Below are 17,472 nucleotides of genomic sequence, written 5' to 3'. Positions count from 1 at the left end.
GTGCAGGTTTGTTCCATATATATACCTGTGCCATGTTGGTGTGCTGCACCCATTAACTCGTCATTTACATTACGTATATCTCCTAACTCTATCTCTCCCCCCTCCCCCACCCCACTTTACTCTAAAGTTATAAGTGGTTTATATACAACTATTGCAATATTCTGAACTTGACTGTATTTTTAACTACTAGTGAATTTTATATATTCAGATATTTTTATTTTGTCAATTAGCATCTTTTCAGTTCAATTTAGCATTAGGTTCTACCTTTAGCATTCTTTTAAAAGTCAGATCTAGTGGCAATGAATTCCCTTAGCCTCAGCTTCTGTGGAAAACTCCTTCTCTCTCCTACATTTCTGAAAGACAGCGTTGTTGGATACAGTATTCTATCTTAACTCTTCGTTTCCTCAACACTTTGAATATATCATTCCACTCTCTCTTGATTTTCAAGGTTTTTTATTGAGATGTTCAGCAATAGTTTTATCGGAGTATCCTTCTTTGTGATGAGTCTCTTTTCTCTTGGTGCTTTAAAGTTTCCCTCTTTGTTTAAGACTTTTGTCAATTTGATCATAAAGTATTCCCTCTCTATCTGTGAGGAATACATTCCTCACAGTGGATGCCTGAACTGTGGATAGTACTGAATCCAATTGCCATCAGTTGGAACCTGTTTCTCTTCATGTCTTCTACAAACAAATTTAATGCCTTTTCCATCTTTGCTTATCACACATTGTGACCATAACTTCTGCAGTCTGAGGTGCAACAGCAAAACTAGTATGAATTTACATTTTTTCTTCTTAATTTCATGGGTAGAAGATTTGTTCTTACCATGGATCTTGGGAAACTCAGCATACCATTTTTTTCTTTCTTTATTAAGTCAAGAGCTTTCACCTTTTCACTTGATGGCTTCTCTTTGGCATATCCAAATTTCCAGGATCACTACTCTTGTGCTTTGGAGCCATTATTAAGTAAAATAAGTATTACTTGAACACAAGGAAAACTGCAATACCACAACAGTCAATCTGATAACAGATGGCTACTAAGTGACTAAATGACTGGTAGCATACTCAGTGTCAGTATGCTGAAAAAAGGGATAATCCACATCCTGGACAAGAAAGAGCAGGATAGAGTAAGATTTCATCACTCTGCTCAGAACAGAATGCAATGTAAAACTTGTGAATTGTTTATTTCTGGAATTTTCCATCTAGTATTTTCAAACTGTGGTTGACTTACTGTAGGTAAATGAAAGCATTGAAAGTGAAACCACAGATATAGGGGAACTACTGTAATGTGTCTCAGAAAAATATTCTCTGAATGGGTCCTTCTTTAGATTATTTGAGCTTCATGAATTTGGATGTCTGTATCCCTCTGGGAAGTTTTCAGGCATTATTTCTTTAAGCCTTCTGTTTCTTTCTTTCTCTCTTCTCCTGTGACTTTCATAAATCATGTATTTATTATCTTGATGGTACCCATAGGTTAGTATTCTCTCTTTCTATATATATTGAATTTATTTATTTTTTTGAGAGAGGATCTTGCTCTGTCACCCAGACTGGAGTTCAGTGGTGTGATCTTGGCTCACTGCAACCTTTGCCTCATGGGCTCAAGTGATTCTCCTGCCTCAGCCTCCCGAGTAGCTGGGACTGCAGGTGCAGGCCACTATGCCTGGCTGATTTTTCTTTTTTTCTAAGAGACAGGGTTTCACTGTGTTGCCCAGGCTGGTCTCGAACTCCTGACCTCAAGCAATCCACCTGCCTTGACCTCCCAAAGTGCTAGGATTACAGGCATGAGCCACTTGGCCTAGTATACTGTCTTTACTCTTTTTCCATTGTCATTCCTATAACTGGCTAATTTCATGTGACCTGTCTTTAAGTTTGATATTTTTTTTCTGCATGATTAAATATGATATTATAACTCTCTTTTGAATTTTTTCAGTTCTGTTATTATATTCTTCAATCCAGGATTTCTGGGGTTTTTTTATGGTTTCTGTTTTTTATTAACTTCTAATTTTGTTCATGCATTCTTTTTCTGATTTCATTTAGTTGTCTGTTTCCTTTTCCATCCCATTGATCTTCTTTAATATGATTGTTTTGAATTCTCTGTCAGATAGTTCACAGATCTCAATTTCTTTGGGGTTGTTACTGGCACTTACTACTTTCCTTTTGTGGTGTCTTGTTTATCTGATTCTTTATTATCTGTGTAGCTTTGCATTTGTGTCTATATTTGAAGGAACAAATACCTGTTCAAGTCTTTACAGATTGGCTTTGGTGGATGTTGATCTTCTTCTATAGTGTTCCCAGCCTGTTAGGATTTCTTGTGGGATCACAGTCGACTGGAATTTTAACTGGGTCACGTGACTTTTGCTGGTTCTTACAAGGAGCACGAGTGTATATGAATCCTGTCTGGTCTCAAGACAGATTGGACTTTGGGCAGTAGAACTGACACTAGGGCAAGAGTGTGCTTTAGATTCTACAGTTGGCTCCACAGATGGTAGGCCTGTTGCCAGGTAGGCTATTCGATGTCTTTCTCTCCAGGTTCTTAGGAGGGCTCCCACTGGGTCATTAGGTGGATCCTTGGTCAGGCAGAACTGGTCCTGGACTGTGGTTGAGAGGGGCTAGAACTGAGTTACAGGGGGTGCTTCAGGGTCCACAGCTGAGTTCAGTGTTTTTAGATCTCTCTCCAGGGTCACAGACAAATGTACCTCCTGCCAGGTTCTTGACTGGGCAAGACTGCCCCTGACTGCAGCTGAGAAGGGCTGGAGCTGGGTCACAGGTCTACTTCAGGATCTATATTCAGCCTGAGGCCCATTTCTGGGAGCATGGATGAGCGTGTTTTCTATAAAGTCCCTTGGTGGGCAGAACTGCTCTCAGATCACAGCTGAGAGAAGTTGGAACAAAGTTAAAGGGCTCTTTCAGCATCTACAGTGGGACCAAAGTTGGTGGGACTGCCACCAGGGCATGAATGGGCATATCTCCTGGCAGATCCCTGTGTGGGCAGAAATGCTCTCAGACTACAGGTGAGAATGGCTAGAGCTGAATTACAGGGCCTCTTTAGGGTCCACAGCTGGGGCTGAGATCAGCAGGTCTGTTGTACAAAGTGCATGTGGGCATGACTCCTCCCTCATTCCTTGGTGGATGATTCTGGTGGCAGGATGAAGACCAAATGGAGCTGTAGCCAAGTTCATAGGGGGATGAGGCTGTTTCTGGGTCTGTATCCAGGACCACTGTTCATAAGCCTGGGGACTGGGTACAGGCCTGCCCTCTCAGACAGCCGTGATCAGTCTTGGACTTTGTATCTGAATCCTAAAGCTAGGAAAAGGCACTTTTGTCCATAAATAGCTGCCAAATTATTGTTCTATGGGAGGATATGAGTAGAGGATCTCCTAGTCTGCTATCTTGCTGACTCCTAGAATAGTTCCTTTATAAATATTGTAATAGATGAGGTTTCAATTGCTCAGCAGACACTTATTCCAAACTCCTAGACTTTCACACCTAAAAATGTGCCTCTGAATAAATATTTAATTTTACAGTATCAGTTTACATTTTTAGACCTATGAAGTAACATTAGAGTATTAATTCTTCTTTTTTTTTTTTTGACAATTATTTAAGACCTTTATTAACAGGTGCTTGCAGTTTGTTGACTTTTTTGAAAAAATCAAGTTGTAAACTTTTATTACAAATTAAAAATGAAGTTCTTAAAAATCTCAACTTGACCAGATATGAAACAATTTAAAAACCTTTAAAGGCGTATTGAGAAAAACCAGGCTTTTTTAAAAAACACGTTTGTTATTACCAAAAAGAGACGTCTTTACGTAAAAATAATAAAAACCCCATGCTGCATAGATAATGCAGATAGTTCTATTTATCTGGTCAACGGGCAAAAAGCAAGCACTTAAGGTCTTCAGCTCCAATCTTTTGTTCATTTCTTATTGCTGGAATTTCATATTTCTTCTTGTTGGATGACTAAACCGGATGATGGTAGAGATGGTAAGCCGGCATTTACTCAGCCCCGCCCTGCTCAGCCTCGGGAGCGGACGAATTCTCAGCTGGTGGATCGGCTGCTTTTGTCTCTTTGCCATCTTGTGGTTTAGGGTTTTCTGGGCGTCTGCGTCGGTAATTGAAGTTGCAGCGGTACCGCCGTTGAGGTGGCTGCTGACCTTGGGTCTCATCTCCTTGATTTTCTTTATCTTCTTCATTGCCGTCCTCTCTAGGCTGTCTTTGGCGAGGAGGGCCCCTGCGGAATCGTGGTCTATATCCCCGATACATATTCTGCCTCACTGGTCTACCTTGTTCTCCTGCACCCTGGTTGTCAGCACCCTCCATCACTTCTCCCTGCACAGGAGGGTTGGAATACTGTGGTCGACGCCCATAGGGTCTCCGCATGTAGTAAGGTGGGAACCTTCGCCTGCGGTAGGGCCGGCATTGTTGGGCCTGGCCTTCCGGAGCACTCTCCCATCCCTCCTTCTTTTCCCCACTCTCACTATTCTGGTAATTTTGCTGGTAATTGCGTGGAGGACCCCTACGACATGGATAGCGTCTATAATGGTTACGGTCTGCTGCATATTTACTGCCTTGAACTGGAACACCACCAGGACCTGTAACATTTGCTGCCTCCGCACCCTTTTCTCCTTCAACAACATCAAACTCCACAGTCTCTCCATCTCCCACACTGCGAAGGTACTTCCTGGGGTTATTCTTCTTTATGGCAGTCTGGTGTACAAATACATCTTCCTTGGTGTCATTCCTGTTGATGAAACCATATCCGTTCCTTACACTGAACCATTTTACTGTTCCCAAAACCTTCGCTGCGATGACCTTTTTGTCCCCCCCGGCAGGCGCCGCCGATGTGAGGCCGCCCGGGCCACCGCTCCGTGCGCCGCTGCCCGTAGTGCAGGGCTTGGTGTCGGCGGCGCTGAGGGCGGGGGCGGCGGGGGGGGGGGGGGGGGGGGCGGGCGGCTGCTGGGTCTCGGCCTCGCTGCTCATGGTTGCGGTGATGGTGACTGGGGCCGGCTGCGGCAGCTGGGGCTCCTCGGGGTGTGATGGTAACTAGGCCGGCGGCGGCGGTGGGGCTGCTCAGGGCTCTCTGGGGTCCGCTCTCCGCTCCCGCTACCGATCGAACTCGTATTAATTCTTCTTAATCAACTCTCTTTACTAAAGGAGGTTCCAGGTGAAAATGCAGTAATGATATTAAAAATATCACGAATACATACTGGCCACAGAACTAGAGTGAGGTACTAGAGTACCCTTGTTTCACCAGAGGTTAACCAGGCAGTGCTGGATAACAGGTAGGTGAGAGGCTCTGTGAAGTAGGCTGGGGAGGCAAAGAAAGTGGGACATGAGAAAATTGGGGCCCCAACTATTTACCAACCTATACAGCCATATGAGTGCATCCTGTAAAGTGTATATATTTATAGCATCCTTGTGGGAAATGCACTTGAAAAGCCAAGAATGATGAGAAAATATCCTTATTACCCAAAAAACTTTGAATAATAATCAATATTTATTCTTCATTGAGGTTGTTATATTCCTTCTTGAAAAAAGAAATTGTGGTGATTTCATTCAGAGTTGTTTGAGGTTTCTCAAGCTCAAGAAAACAAAATCAAAAACACATAGACTTAACCTGGAGAAAATTTTGCTTAAGTCCCGCTATTCTTATTATATAATACTTGCAATTTCTATCTATTGAGTTATAATAATTAGTTAGAACTTCTCCCATACTTATTTAATTCCTTTGAATTTCTGTGGTCAAAGTTACTCTATACCATAGCAGGAGACAATCTGTACTTTTTATTTTAGAGGTCATGAGTCAAATTCTTTTGAAAGTTTGCAATTTTAATAAAATAATGAGTTTTAATAGGAATGTTTATTTTCTAAAATTTTAAAAAATAATGTATCTGCCGGGCGCGGTGGCTCAAGCCTGTAATCCCAGCACTTTGGGAGGCCGAGACGGGCGGATCACGAGGTCAGGAGATCGAGACCATCCTGGCTAACACAATGAAACCCCGTCTCCACTAAAAAAAATACAAAAAAAATTAGGCGGGCGTGGTGGCGGCGCCTGTAGTCCCAGCTACTCGGGAGGCTGAGGCAGGAGAATGGCGGGAACCCGGGAGGCGGAGCTTGCAGTGAGCCGAGATAGCGCCACTGCACTCCAGCCTGGGTGACAGAGCAAGACTCCGCCTCAAAAAAAAAAAAAAAAAAAAAAAAAATGTATCTTTCCATTCATGAGGAGAAAAAATATAAGAAACATTTCTTTATATCCATTATATCAAAGTATAACTTGCTTCAAGTAAGAAATTATGAAAAGGAAAACCAAATTTTTGGTTTAGGGGTTTATACTATGTACAATTGAAAAGAGAATTCTATGAAGATTCATATTTTTTTATGAATTTCAATTATTATAAGACATTAGAGGGCAAAAACAGTTTTGTTAATTGCCAAAAGGGGTATGTGTTCTACAATATTATTTCACCTCTATGTTTTTTCTTCTGTTTTCCTTTATTTCCTTTTTCTTTCTTGCATTTTTATCTGATTAAGTTAATTTTTTTTTTTTTTTTTTTTTTTTTGAGACAGAGTCTCGCTCTGTCGCCCAGGCTGGAGTGCAGTGGCGCTATCTCGGCTCACTGCAAGCTCCGCCTCCCGGGTTTACGCCATTCTCCTGCCTCAGCTTCCCGAGTAGCTGGGACTACAGGCGCCCGCCACCTCGCCCGGCTAATTTTTTTGTATTTTTAGTAGAGACGGGGTTTCATTGTGTTAGCCAGGATGGTCTCGATCTCCTGACCTCGTGATCCGCCCGTCTCGGCCTCCCAAAGTGCTGGGATTACAGGCTTGAGCCACCGCGCCCGGCCTGATTAAGTTAATTTCAAATAATTGGTTTTTTTCTTCTTATAATTCTAAACAATATCTAGCCATCAATATAGCCCTGAAAAGCACAGGCTTGACTACATTATGGACAATTCTCTGGCAGATTAAATTTTCATCACCCACATTTCAGATCTACTTTAAAAGTTGGCATTAAAGACTAATTTGAGTAATTTTCTGATTTTTAAAAATGCTTTAGTTTCAACTAACCCTCATTGAACTCCATCTGTGTATACTTATGCAAGATTTTATGGGGGCTAAAAAGATAGATAAGAGAAAATGTCAGGCTCCTAGTATCTTATAGCAGGGAGTAGGTGCTCTGACATGGAGAAAGGTCACTGGACCACAAGCCATGGATGAAGTATGTCCTATGAGAACAAGCTACATTATTGGCTTTTAGAGGTGGTCCCTGTATGGAGCTTATCAAGTCTTGGAGATGGTGATGAGTCTGGTGTAACTATCCCTCCCTTTTGTAGAAGGATAATGGAATCCAAAGATTTCCTCACCCATTCACCCATCTGCCTTATCTTCTTACATTGCATGTCCACTATGCTTAGTAAACAATGTACAGGTTTACTAATAGCTACACACAGTGTTTTCTTGGGACACTTACTGCACTAACCAAAGTCATTTTTAAAATTGTTGTTAATTATTTGTTCCATAATTATTATCTTAATGTTCTTTAGGGTAAATCTTGGAAGAGATGCTATTATAACTTTTCCTAATTGCTTTTCAAAGAAGGCATTTAATTTTTTTTTTTTTTTTTTTTTTGAGATGGAATCTCTGTCACCCAGACTGGAGCACAGTGGCGTAATCTGGGCTCACTACAACTTCCACCTCCCAGGTTCAAGCGATTCTCCAGCCTCAGCCTCCCAAGTAGCTGGGACTACAGGAGCACACCACTCCATTTGGCTAAATTTTTTTGTATTTTTAGTAGAGACAGGGCTTTACCATGTTGGCCAGGCTGGTCTCGAACTCCTGACCTCAGGTGATCCGCCCGCCTTGGGCTCCCAAAATGCTAGGACTACAGGCATGAGCCACCATGCCCGGCCAACCTTTTTCATCTTCCTTTTGGCTTATATACCTTAGGATAGGTAGTTACCAAGGGGCAGACATTTAATACAACACAGATAACATGCACTCTCTAGTATCTATATTTTATGTCTTATGTTCTTTAATGAGTGTCTTGTTCTTTACAGGACAGTTCTTTTTACTCTGACATCTGTGGTTGTACTTGTGATTACAACGGACTGGATCAGCTGGGACAAGCTGAATCGGGGATTTTTGCCCAGTGATGAAGTTTCCAGAGCATTCCTTGCTTCTTTTATCTTGGTCTTTGACCTCCTTATTGTGATGCAGGTAAGTGTGTTTCCCTCCCCTCACCGAAGCCGCTGCATGCTCTGTTCCCCGTATAACAAACAGGATATGGCAGCAGGCTCCATAAATCTAAATAAGTACAGCATTTACAATTACTATTAATGGGGCCTTCTCTGTTTATATTTTCAGCTGTTATACTGGGAAGAAAGCCAATTGGACTTTTATAAGAGGGGCACCAAAAATGTATTTTATGAACATTGCAAGGTGGGCCCCTAGAAACCATATAGCACGTTGGTATTTTCTGCCTAGGCTTTAGAGGGAAAAAACACACTCAGAAACAAAAACCAAAAACCCTGTCATATAGTAAATGGAAAGCTGCAGACATGAGGATGATATAAAAGCAGCAAAGCAGGGAAAAGCAATTGTCAAAGCAACTCGGGGTTTTATAGCAGTTGAAATGGAGTTATGTAAAAATTCTTTTTCTGGTTATAGAAATTGTTACTTTCTTTCAGTATTCACCAGAGATCATTCCATTTTCATGTAAACCATATTTTTGCCCTGCTTAGCAACAGATTTTTCATACAATAGCATCACACTAACCAGTGTTACTCATGTAATCTGGTGTGACCGTTTGGGGTTTTAGGAATATTCTTTTGAATGGGACAGAAAGAGACACTTGCTATTTCTTGGCATTTTATCTTGCTCATTAAATATCCATCCATTTGTTAGACATTTTCTTATTGCTTTCATAAGGCAATTTTCTTTCCCTCCTGAGGCATTGTAAGTCACCAGGCTAAAGACTATGATTACTGAAGGAATACTCCATTGTATTCTGAATTTATGTGAGATTTCACAGGATAGCAGATTGATTTTCTCATTTCTAAAGGCAAAAAGAGGCTTTTATGAGAGATATTCAGTGTTGTCTCAAAAGAGAATGGCAGTTTATTTATTGATTTTTTTTAAAATTTGTTAAATAATATATCTTGGGCATTAGGTTCAAGATGGTTCTTTGAGTATATGACTATTTTAATGGCTAATGTTTTAAAATACACTATCTTTTAAAAAAATTATTTGAAGAGATAAAACGGAATATTTTTGTCGCATTTGAAAATTGATAAATTTCTTATTTCGTGAAATAGCAATGGAAAAAGCTTTCCAATCTGACTTTGAGTCAGACAGCATTGGCAGGTTCTAGATCTGTCTCTCACTAAGCTGTAGGACGTTCCATGGATATCTACAGAATTGAATTTTTAGCACTTATGCAATAATGTGTCATGCATTACTTATAAAAAGCTATTCTTCTATTTCCTAACTAATATAATTCCTCATATAAAATGTCCACATTGGCCAAATGGCCTACTGATACCTCTCTGAACACATCTTAAAGTCAATGGTATTGGTAGCCAAGTAGACTATTGTCTAATTGAATTTGCTTACATTTATAGATTTGAGAGCATAAATTCTTTGATTGTCCATTACCATCCTCATGCTTCTACTCTATTTGTGTAAGTTTTAAGTATTCTTCCAATAAGTTCACTAAAATCAAGGACTTCAAGTGGGAAAATATAACACTGTAATTTACAGATATTATGGATTCATTCAAAAACTGCTTAATACAGACAGATGGAAGAAAGAAAGGATAGTCAGGATTTACATAGGCAGAGTCAGCAAAGGGGAAGGGAAAGACATTCTAGATGAAAAAATATCATAACAATGTAAAATGTCAGTAACGTGCTGAAGTGTTCAGAGAGTAGAGCACCAACTGACCGACGATGAAGAGTTTATGCTGAGGAATATTTAAGTTTGGACCATTTTGGCTGCAAGTAGCAATAACCCTGCCAAGCTAATTTAGTCAAAGGAGGAAGGTTTTGCTGCATTTTAGGGATATCCTACCCAATTCAAGAGGAGGGATGTAGTTGCCTTTAGGAACACATGAAAGCAGAGACGAGGGTGTAACAGGGAATCCAGACCTAGCCTTTACTTTTCGTCTCTTATCTTTTTTATTTCTGCCTTCTCTTTTTTTTTCTCTTATTGTAAAGCAGTCTTTCCAGGTTTCTCATTCAAATGGAAGAAAATGGCTACTGCCAACACCTCAGAGCGCAACCACCCTTTCTCTAGCTGTCAGGCCTGATTCTGGATTTCCTAGGAAGGAATTGCAGGAACTCATGGGCTCAGCGTGGGAGGCTATGGCGATGAGTTCATCCGAAAGAAAAGGGGAGAGAGGTTGGGCTATAAACTCCAAATTAATAGGTTTCTAATATAAAGATGAGTAAAAAATTAGCCCCCAAATTTAGGTCTCTTAACTTCTTCTTTTCTCTCTCCCCTAACACTAAGTCAGCTAGCCAGGCCTACTGATTTATTTTTCTCTATGCCTTTAATACCATTCTTCTTTCTCATTTCCTTGTCACCATTCCAGTCTTGACTCCCCTCTATACTATTGTAAAGTAATCTCCTATGGACCTTCTGCCATCACACGTCCACGTCCCTTTGTACCATATGCCCTATGCAGCTCTTCTTTATAACCTTCCAGTTGGAAATATCATGTTGTACACTTCTCAGCCCTAAATATTGTCCATGACTCCTCATTGTCCAAGAGGAGTCCAGCCTCTGGGAGCTCTCTGAGCGCCTTCCATGGTCTGGCCCTGAATCCGTCTCTCCCATGTCTTCTATGCTCTAGTTCCACCCAGATCAAAGTATTTGCTGCTGGGCACTTGCCCACAGAACACTTATTCCCCAGTGTCAGAAGTCTCTTGTTCCTCTACAGATTGTGCCTTTTCTCTTCTGCTCATTTAGATCCTACCATTGGAGACCATTTCAACTCTCTCTTCATTAAAGCCAAGTGATCACATCCTCTTCAGAACTCCTGTAGCACTTTTTACCTAAAATGCAAATCAACATGTCACTTTTTCCTTATAACTCTTCATATCCCTGGTGCTTCCCAAGCAAAGTGCCTTACATGGCAGGATTAGGCCCAGAGTAATAACTGCTTGATGAGGATAAAGAAGTGACAGCTCAGCACTGAGTCTTCTGCAAACTGTATCCCTCTTTGTGAGTATCATGTAGAAGTTACAGGAACTAGTACATGTGGTAAGAGAGTTAATTTAATGAAATAGAGCCCCAGAAAGCATATGTACTCAAGACATTTGAAAATATGTAAGACAAATATCCTAGCGAGTTCACAACCAACTAAACTGTGTTCTAATTCATCCCATATATACATATTTCAGATGAAAGAAAAATAAAGAAGTAAAATTAGTGTCACTAAAACACCTGTCCTTATTAGAATTATTTAAATGATTTGAAAGCAATCGATCTTAGGTTTTCTATTGGTAGGAAAATTCCACTTACACTATAGAAAGGTATTTTATATATATATATAATTTTTTTTTTTTTTCTTGAGACAGAGTTTCACTCTTGTTGCCCAGGCTGGAGTGCAATGGCGCGATCTCAGCTTACTGCAACCTCCGCTTCCTGGGTTCAAGCGATTCTCCTGCCTCAGCCTACCCAGTAGCTGGGATTACAGGCATGCACCACCACACCTGGCTAATTTTGTATTTTTTTTTTTTAGTAGAGATGGGGTTTCTCCATGTTGGTCAGGCTGGTCTCAAACTCCCAACCTCAGCTGATCCGCCCACCTTGGTCTCCCAAAGTGCTGGGATTACAGGCCACCGTGACCGGCTGGCATTGTAATTTTTTAAAAAAGAAACCATTATAATTTGGTGCTACTTTTCTGAAGTTTTTTAAAATTATTTTTAATAAAATTAGCAGGCCAGTTCTGAATACTTTTAGAGAAAGTAAATCATCAATTTTTATAGATATTTACTACATAGGATTTTTCTACCTTTATTGTTGTATCACATTTTTCTGTGATTTTACTAAATTCACTAGAACTAGGGCATAAACAGATACCAGCAAAATGTAATGTGACTTACACATGCTACATACAGGACACAAGAAATAAATTGTAGAGAAAACTTTCTTCTAAGGAAAACCTTATCTCAGTTTCTATTAAGTATTTGTAATTAGGTCATTTGATTTATATATATATCCCTTTATTTTTTGCATAAGTATTTGATTTGTGGCATACGCCACCCACCTACTATCTTTGCTAGGTTAAGGAAAAGATTCAGGTAATGGATACCCTAAAAGTGCCGACTTCACCACTACACAATCTATCTGTGTATGAAAATTACACTTGTACCCCATAAATTTACACAATTTTTTTAAAAAGTTAAAATATGTTTGTAAACAAAGGAAAAAAGTGGGACAAATGGAGGAAAATATCCAAATAGAACCTTCCAGTGATTGTCCCCCCATAGGAACATGAAATTTAACAACAATCCATATAAGAAAGCACCTCCATAAGACCCAAAAATCAGAAGAATGATCACAATACTTGGTTTTAACATTGTATTAAGGAAAGAGGCATTGAAGAGGGTAGGAGAGACGGTCTTGAATTGCGGATACCTCTCTTCCCCCATCCCCCAGCAGTGGCCACGTGGCACAGAGAGAATCTATGTGCTTAGGGGAGGGAGAGCACAGTGACTATGGGACTTTGCATTGGAACTTAGTGCTGCCTGTCATAGCAGAATGCAACACAGGGCAAAATTCAGCTGGTACACATAGAGAGCATTTAGACCAGCCCTAGCCAGAGGGGAATTTCTGGTAGCTTCCCAACTGCAGGCTAAAGCGCTTTGGGATCCCCTATAAATTTGAAAGGCAGTCTAGGCCACAAGGACTTGGAATTTCTTGGCTAGTCCTTGTGCTATGCTGAGCTTGGAGGCAGTGGACTTTGTGTCATGCGACCTAGTGAGACACCAGCCAGGGTGGCCAAGGGAATGCTTGAACCACTCCTCCTTCAGTCTCTAGCAGTGCAGCTCACAGCTCCAGGACAGACTCCTTTCCTCTGCTTCAGGAGAGGAGAGGAGAGAGTAAAGAGGACTTTGTCTTGCAACTTGGATACTAGCTTACCACAGTAGACTAGGGCACCAGGCAGAGTCCTGAGGCCCCCATTTCAGGTTTTACCTCTGGACAACATTTCTGGGCCAGAAGGAAACCAACTGACTTGAAGGGAAGGACTCAATCCTGGCAGGATTCATCACCCACTGTCTAAAGGACCCTTGGGCCTTAAATGAACATAAGGAGTAACCAGGCAGCCTTGGGTGACATCCAGGGCCATGCTGGTTTCAGGTGAAACCCAAACATCCCCACCTGTGGTGGCCATGGTGAGATATTCCTTCTACTTGAGGAAAGCACAGTGAAGAGTAAAGGGGACTTTGTCTTGCAGGTTGGGTACCAGCCCAGCCACCGTGGGGCAGAGCACAGAGTTGGCTCCTGAGGTCCCTGACTCCAGGCCTTGGCTCCTAAATGGCACATCTGGACTCATCCTGGGCCAGATGGGAGCCCATTCCTGAAAGGAGAGAGCCAGGCCTGGCAGCATTCACCATAAGCTGACTAAACAGTCATTGGATCTTGTGTGAACATCAGCAGTAGCCAGGCAGTACTTGCCATGGGCCTAGGGCAGTGATAACCATGAGAAAAGGCTCTTCCTTCTCAACATTTGCTTTGGCAACGAATTTATGACTAAGTCCCCAAAAGCAATTGCAACAAAAACAAAAATTGACAAGTGAGACCTAATTAAACAAAAGAGCTTTTGTACAGAAAAAGAAATAGAAGAGTAAAAAGACAACCCACAGTATTGGAGAAAATATCTGCAAACTATGCATCCAACAGAGGTCTAATATCCAGAATTTAAAAGATACTTGAACAACTCAACAAGCAAAAAAACAGATAATCCCATCTAAAATTGGGCAAAAGAACATGAACAGACATTTCTCCAAAAAAAAAAAAAGACAAGCAGCCAATAAGCATATGAAAAAATACTCATCATCAATAATCATCAGATAAATGCAAATCAAAACTGCAATGACATACCATCTCACAGCTGTCAGTCTGACCTATTATAAAAAAGATTAAAAAGAATAACAGACGCTGGCAGGGCTGCAGAGAAAAGGGAATGCTTATGCACTAATGGTGGGAATGTAGATTGTTCGGCCACTGTGGAAAGCAGTTTGGAGATCTCTCAAACAGCTTAAACAGAATTACCATTCAACCCAGCAATCCCATTACTGAGTATATACCCAAAGGAAAAGAAGTTGTTCTACCAAAAAGACACATGCACACATATGTTCATCCAGCCTAGGTGCCCATCAGCAGTGGATCAGATAAAGAAAATGTGGTACCTGTACACCATGGCATACTATACAGCCATGAAAAAGAATGAAATGATATCCTTTGCAGCAACATGGATTCATCTGGAGGCCATAATCCTAAGTGAATTAACAGAGGAACAGAAAACCAAATACTACATGTTCTCATTTATAAATGAGAGCTAAACATTGAGTACAGGTGAACATAAAAATGGGAACTACAGACACTGGGGACTACTGGAGAGGGCAGAAGGGGAGAGGGGAATGAACCGAAAAACTACCCATCCGGTACTATGCTTTCTACTGGGCAACATGGTCATCCATACCCCAATTCTTAGCATCACATAATATACCCAGTAACAATCCTGCACTTGGACCCCCTGAATCTATAATAAAATTGGAAATTATTTTAAAAAGAAAAAGAAAAAAATGGAAAGCAGGTGATAGACCTAGCAGAAATCTACTCATATTTCTATATCAATACATACAAATATATGTGTGCCTATATGCATAGATATATATGTGCAGATGTGTGTGTGTGTGTAATATCTTAGATTTATGTGCATCAAGTTCATAACAGAAGCTGAATAGAGGAGAAACTATTAAAAAGAATAAGAAAGTTTCAAAGATCAAGTTTTGGATCCTCACACTATTGATATCTTTCAACACTTCTCCCTCTTATAATTTATCTAAGTACCTGCTTGTTACCTGTGTACACACATACCACCTGTAATGTGTAAGCTCCTTGAGGAGAGGAAATGTGTTATGAGTTTTTTCATTCCCACAGCATGGTTAGTGCATTGCAGTTTTACCATAAATATTTTGCTTTGTGAAAGAACAAAGAAATTAATGTAACATTATTTCACATATACCAAATAATGTGATTTTTCAAGAGGTGAAATACCAACAGCAGGAGAATGAACTATCAATAATATTACATTTGGTCATTTTCACTGAAGTATGATCTTACAGTAATTAACTATCTAAATAAAAATCTAAATAAATTGCAGTTAGGTGTTAAAAAGCACTCTTTGGTATAGTCAAAAGGCACTTGGAGAGAAGTGATATTTCCTGAAAAGCAATTCTTAATGCACTGAAAAAATAATCATGAAAATTGCATTCCACAAACATTTCACCGTGTAACAGATTTAAAGTGTGTTTGTTTTCTGTTTTGTGTGTGGCTCTCAGAAGTAGGTTGACTACTTTAAAAATAGACATTGTGACTCTTGGTAGACTTTATTGTAAAACCCCATTGACTTGACTTTAGTAGAGCATTTCTTTTGAGGTCACAGTTGTGGAAAGTGGATTCAGTCATTTCAGAACATGTGGCAGAGCAACAAGCATAAACCTATGTTAATTAAATAGCCATGATGTTTTAACAAGTTAGAATATATTTTCAAGATAAGTTATTCCAACTAGTTACGTCTACAGGCTACTTAGAAAGAAAGATTTGTTTAAATGTTTGTCCACTAGATTTAACATCTCCTTGAGCTTTGGGAATATTTTATATAACTTCTTCAAAGTATTTAAAGCTCCTTCTTACATGTGTTTAACATCTTCATTTTTCCTTACTCAAGGAAAAATACTATTTGAAAACAATGGTGCTGGCTTCTGTTACAGGGTCCCAAGTGGTGACATGGAATAAAGGGCTTATCACTTAGGTAATACCTGGATTAACCATAAATGCCTACTCTCTTCATGGTATGTGCTCAAGGGGTTAAATCTCAACTTTATTTACTCTCACCATTTTTCCGTTCCCTCATTACTGCTAGTACAGTGGGGAGACAGACTGTTCAGGGAGAATCACGGAGGGGGACCGCATTATGTTTATTAGCAGTCCTGGCAACAGATCTCCAAATAGTAGACAGACTTAACACAGTGAGTTTGTCCATACAGACAGAAGGAGTCCAGCCAAGTGGGTAGTCTGCATGAAGTGCCAAGGAAGATGTCCTGACAGGTGGCCCATGGTATCAGAGGAATTTGGCAGAAGGTAACAGTGAGCTGGAAGCATTGGGTTTATTAGGCAAAAACTTTTAGGATTCAATCATGGGTACTGGAGTGACAAACACACTCACTTGAAAATGAAACTAATAGTCTGGTTAGCATATGATATAGATGACAGTTGAAACTGACAGTAAATTCTGTGAGGGATTATCGTGAATGGGAGAGATCACTCTGGTCTTTATGTATAACGTGGAAAGAATGTAGTTTGAAGGAATTATAAGATTTGGTTAAGTAAGTGGAGAATAGAGACATTCCAGTTTTATCCCAATTTAAAGTAAAATGCTTCAGTCCCTGAGGTGTTCGTTAAAAAGACAGCTAGAACATGATTAAAAAACTGGAAAGATAAATTCTATACTACTGCACATGGGCAGGAATTTTTTCAAAGCCATGCTGAAGCTGCAAGATATAACTCATTTGCATTTGTATTTTTCCAATGAATGTGCTTTTTCTTATAATTAGAGTTTGACTATCACTGTGAAAAGGATATTTCAGCCCTATCCGTCACTCTCATCTTTGTATGTGTGTCAAGGTTGGCCCTGGAAGTCCTGTGTAGTAGTTGCTACTTGTCATTGTCCTACTTGTACCCAGTAAAAAAAGTGCAGCATTGAAGACTGACACATTCAGCCATGCTATTAGCACCCAAACTCAGAGCATGGCTATACTTCAGGTCAGAATTGTATAGGTTATGCTAAATGCAAGCTATGGTGCAAGCTTTTCCCAGATCTGATGACTGACCCTTTGTAACCTTTTTTTTTTTTTTTTTTTTTTTGAGACGGAGTCTTGCTCTGTCGCCCAGGCTGGAGTGCAGTGGTGGCATCTCGGCTCACTGCAAGCTCCGCTTTCTGGGTTCACGCCATTCTCCTGCCCCGGGCTCCCGAGTAGCTGGGACTACAGGCACCGGCCACCACACCCGGCTAATTTTTTTGTATTTTTAGTAGAGACGGGGTTTCACCATGTTGGTTGGCCAGAATGGTCTCAATCCCTCGACCTCATGATCTGCCCACCTCCGCCTCCCAAAGTGCTAGGATTACAGATGTCAGCCACCGTGCCCGGCTGGTAACTATTTTTAATGGACGGTTTCAGGGATGTGAAGT

General features: G+C 40.5%; 1 protein-coding gene and 1 pseudogene across 6 annotated transcripts in view; one reads left to right on the top strand and one right to left on the bottom strand.

Annotated features, from left to right (window-relative positions):
• LOC105470104 (transmembrane protein 117) overlaps nt 1-17,472 on the top strand; it is a 579,101-nt gene that overhangs the window by 457,924 nt on the left and 103,705 nt on the right. For all 6 annotated transcript variants that reach the window (XM_011721851.3, XM_011721853.3, XM_011721855.3 and 3 more), the window contains one exon: nt 8,048-8,207. In XM_011721851.3, coding sequence (XP_011720153.1) covers nt 8,048-8,207 — 160 coding nt within the window. The remainder of the gene's footprint in view (nt 1-8,047; nt 8,208-17,472) is intronic.
• Nucleotides 3,589-4,988, bottom strand: LOC105470103 (Y-box-binding protein 1 pseudogene; annotated as a pseudogene).

This window comes from Macaca nemestrina, chromosome 10 (genome assembly GCF_043159975.1).
Source record: "Macaca nemestrina isolate mMacNem1 chromosome 10, mMacNem.hap1, whole genome shotgun sequence".
Lineage (NCBI taxonomy): Eukaryota > Metazoa > Chordata > Mammalia > Primates > Cercopithecidae > Macaca > Macaca nemestrina.
Note: the sequence above shows the minus strand (reverse complement) of the source record. Positions and strands in the feature narration are given on the sequence as shown.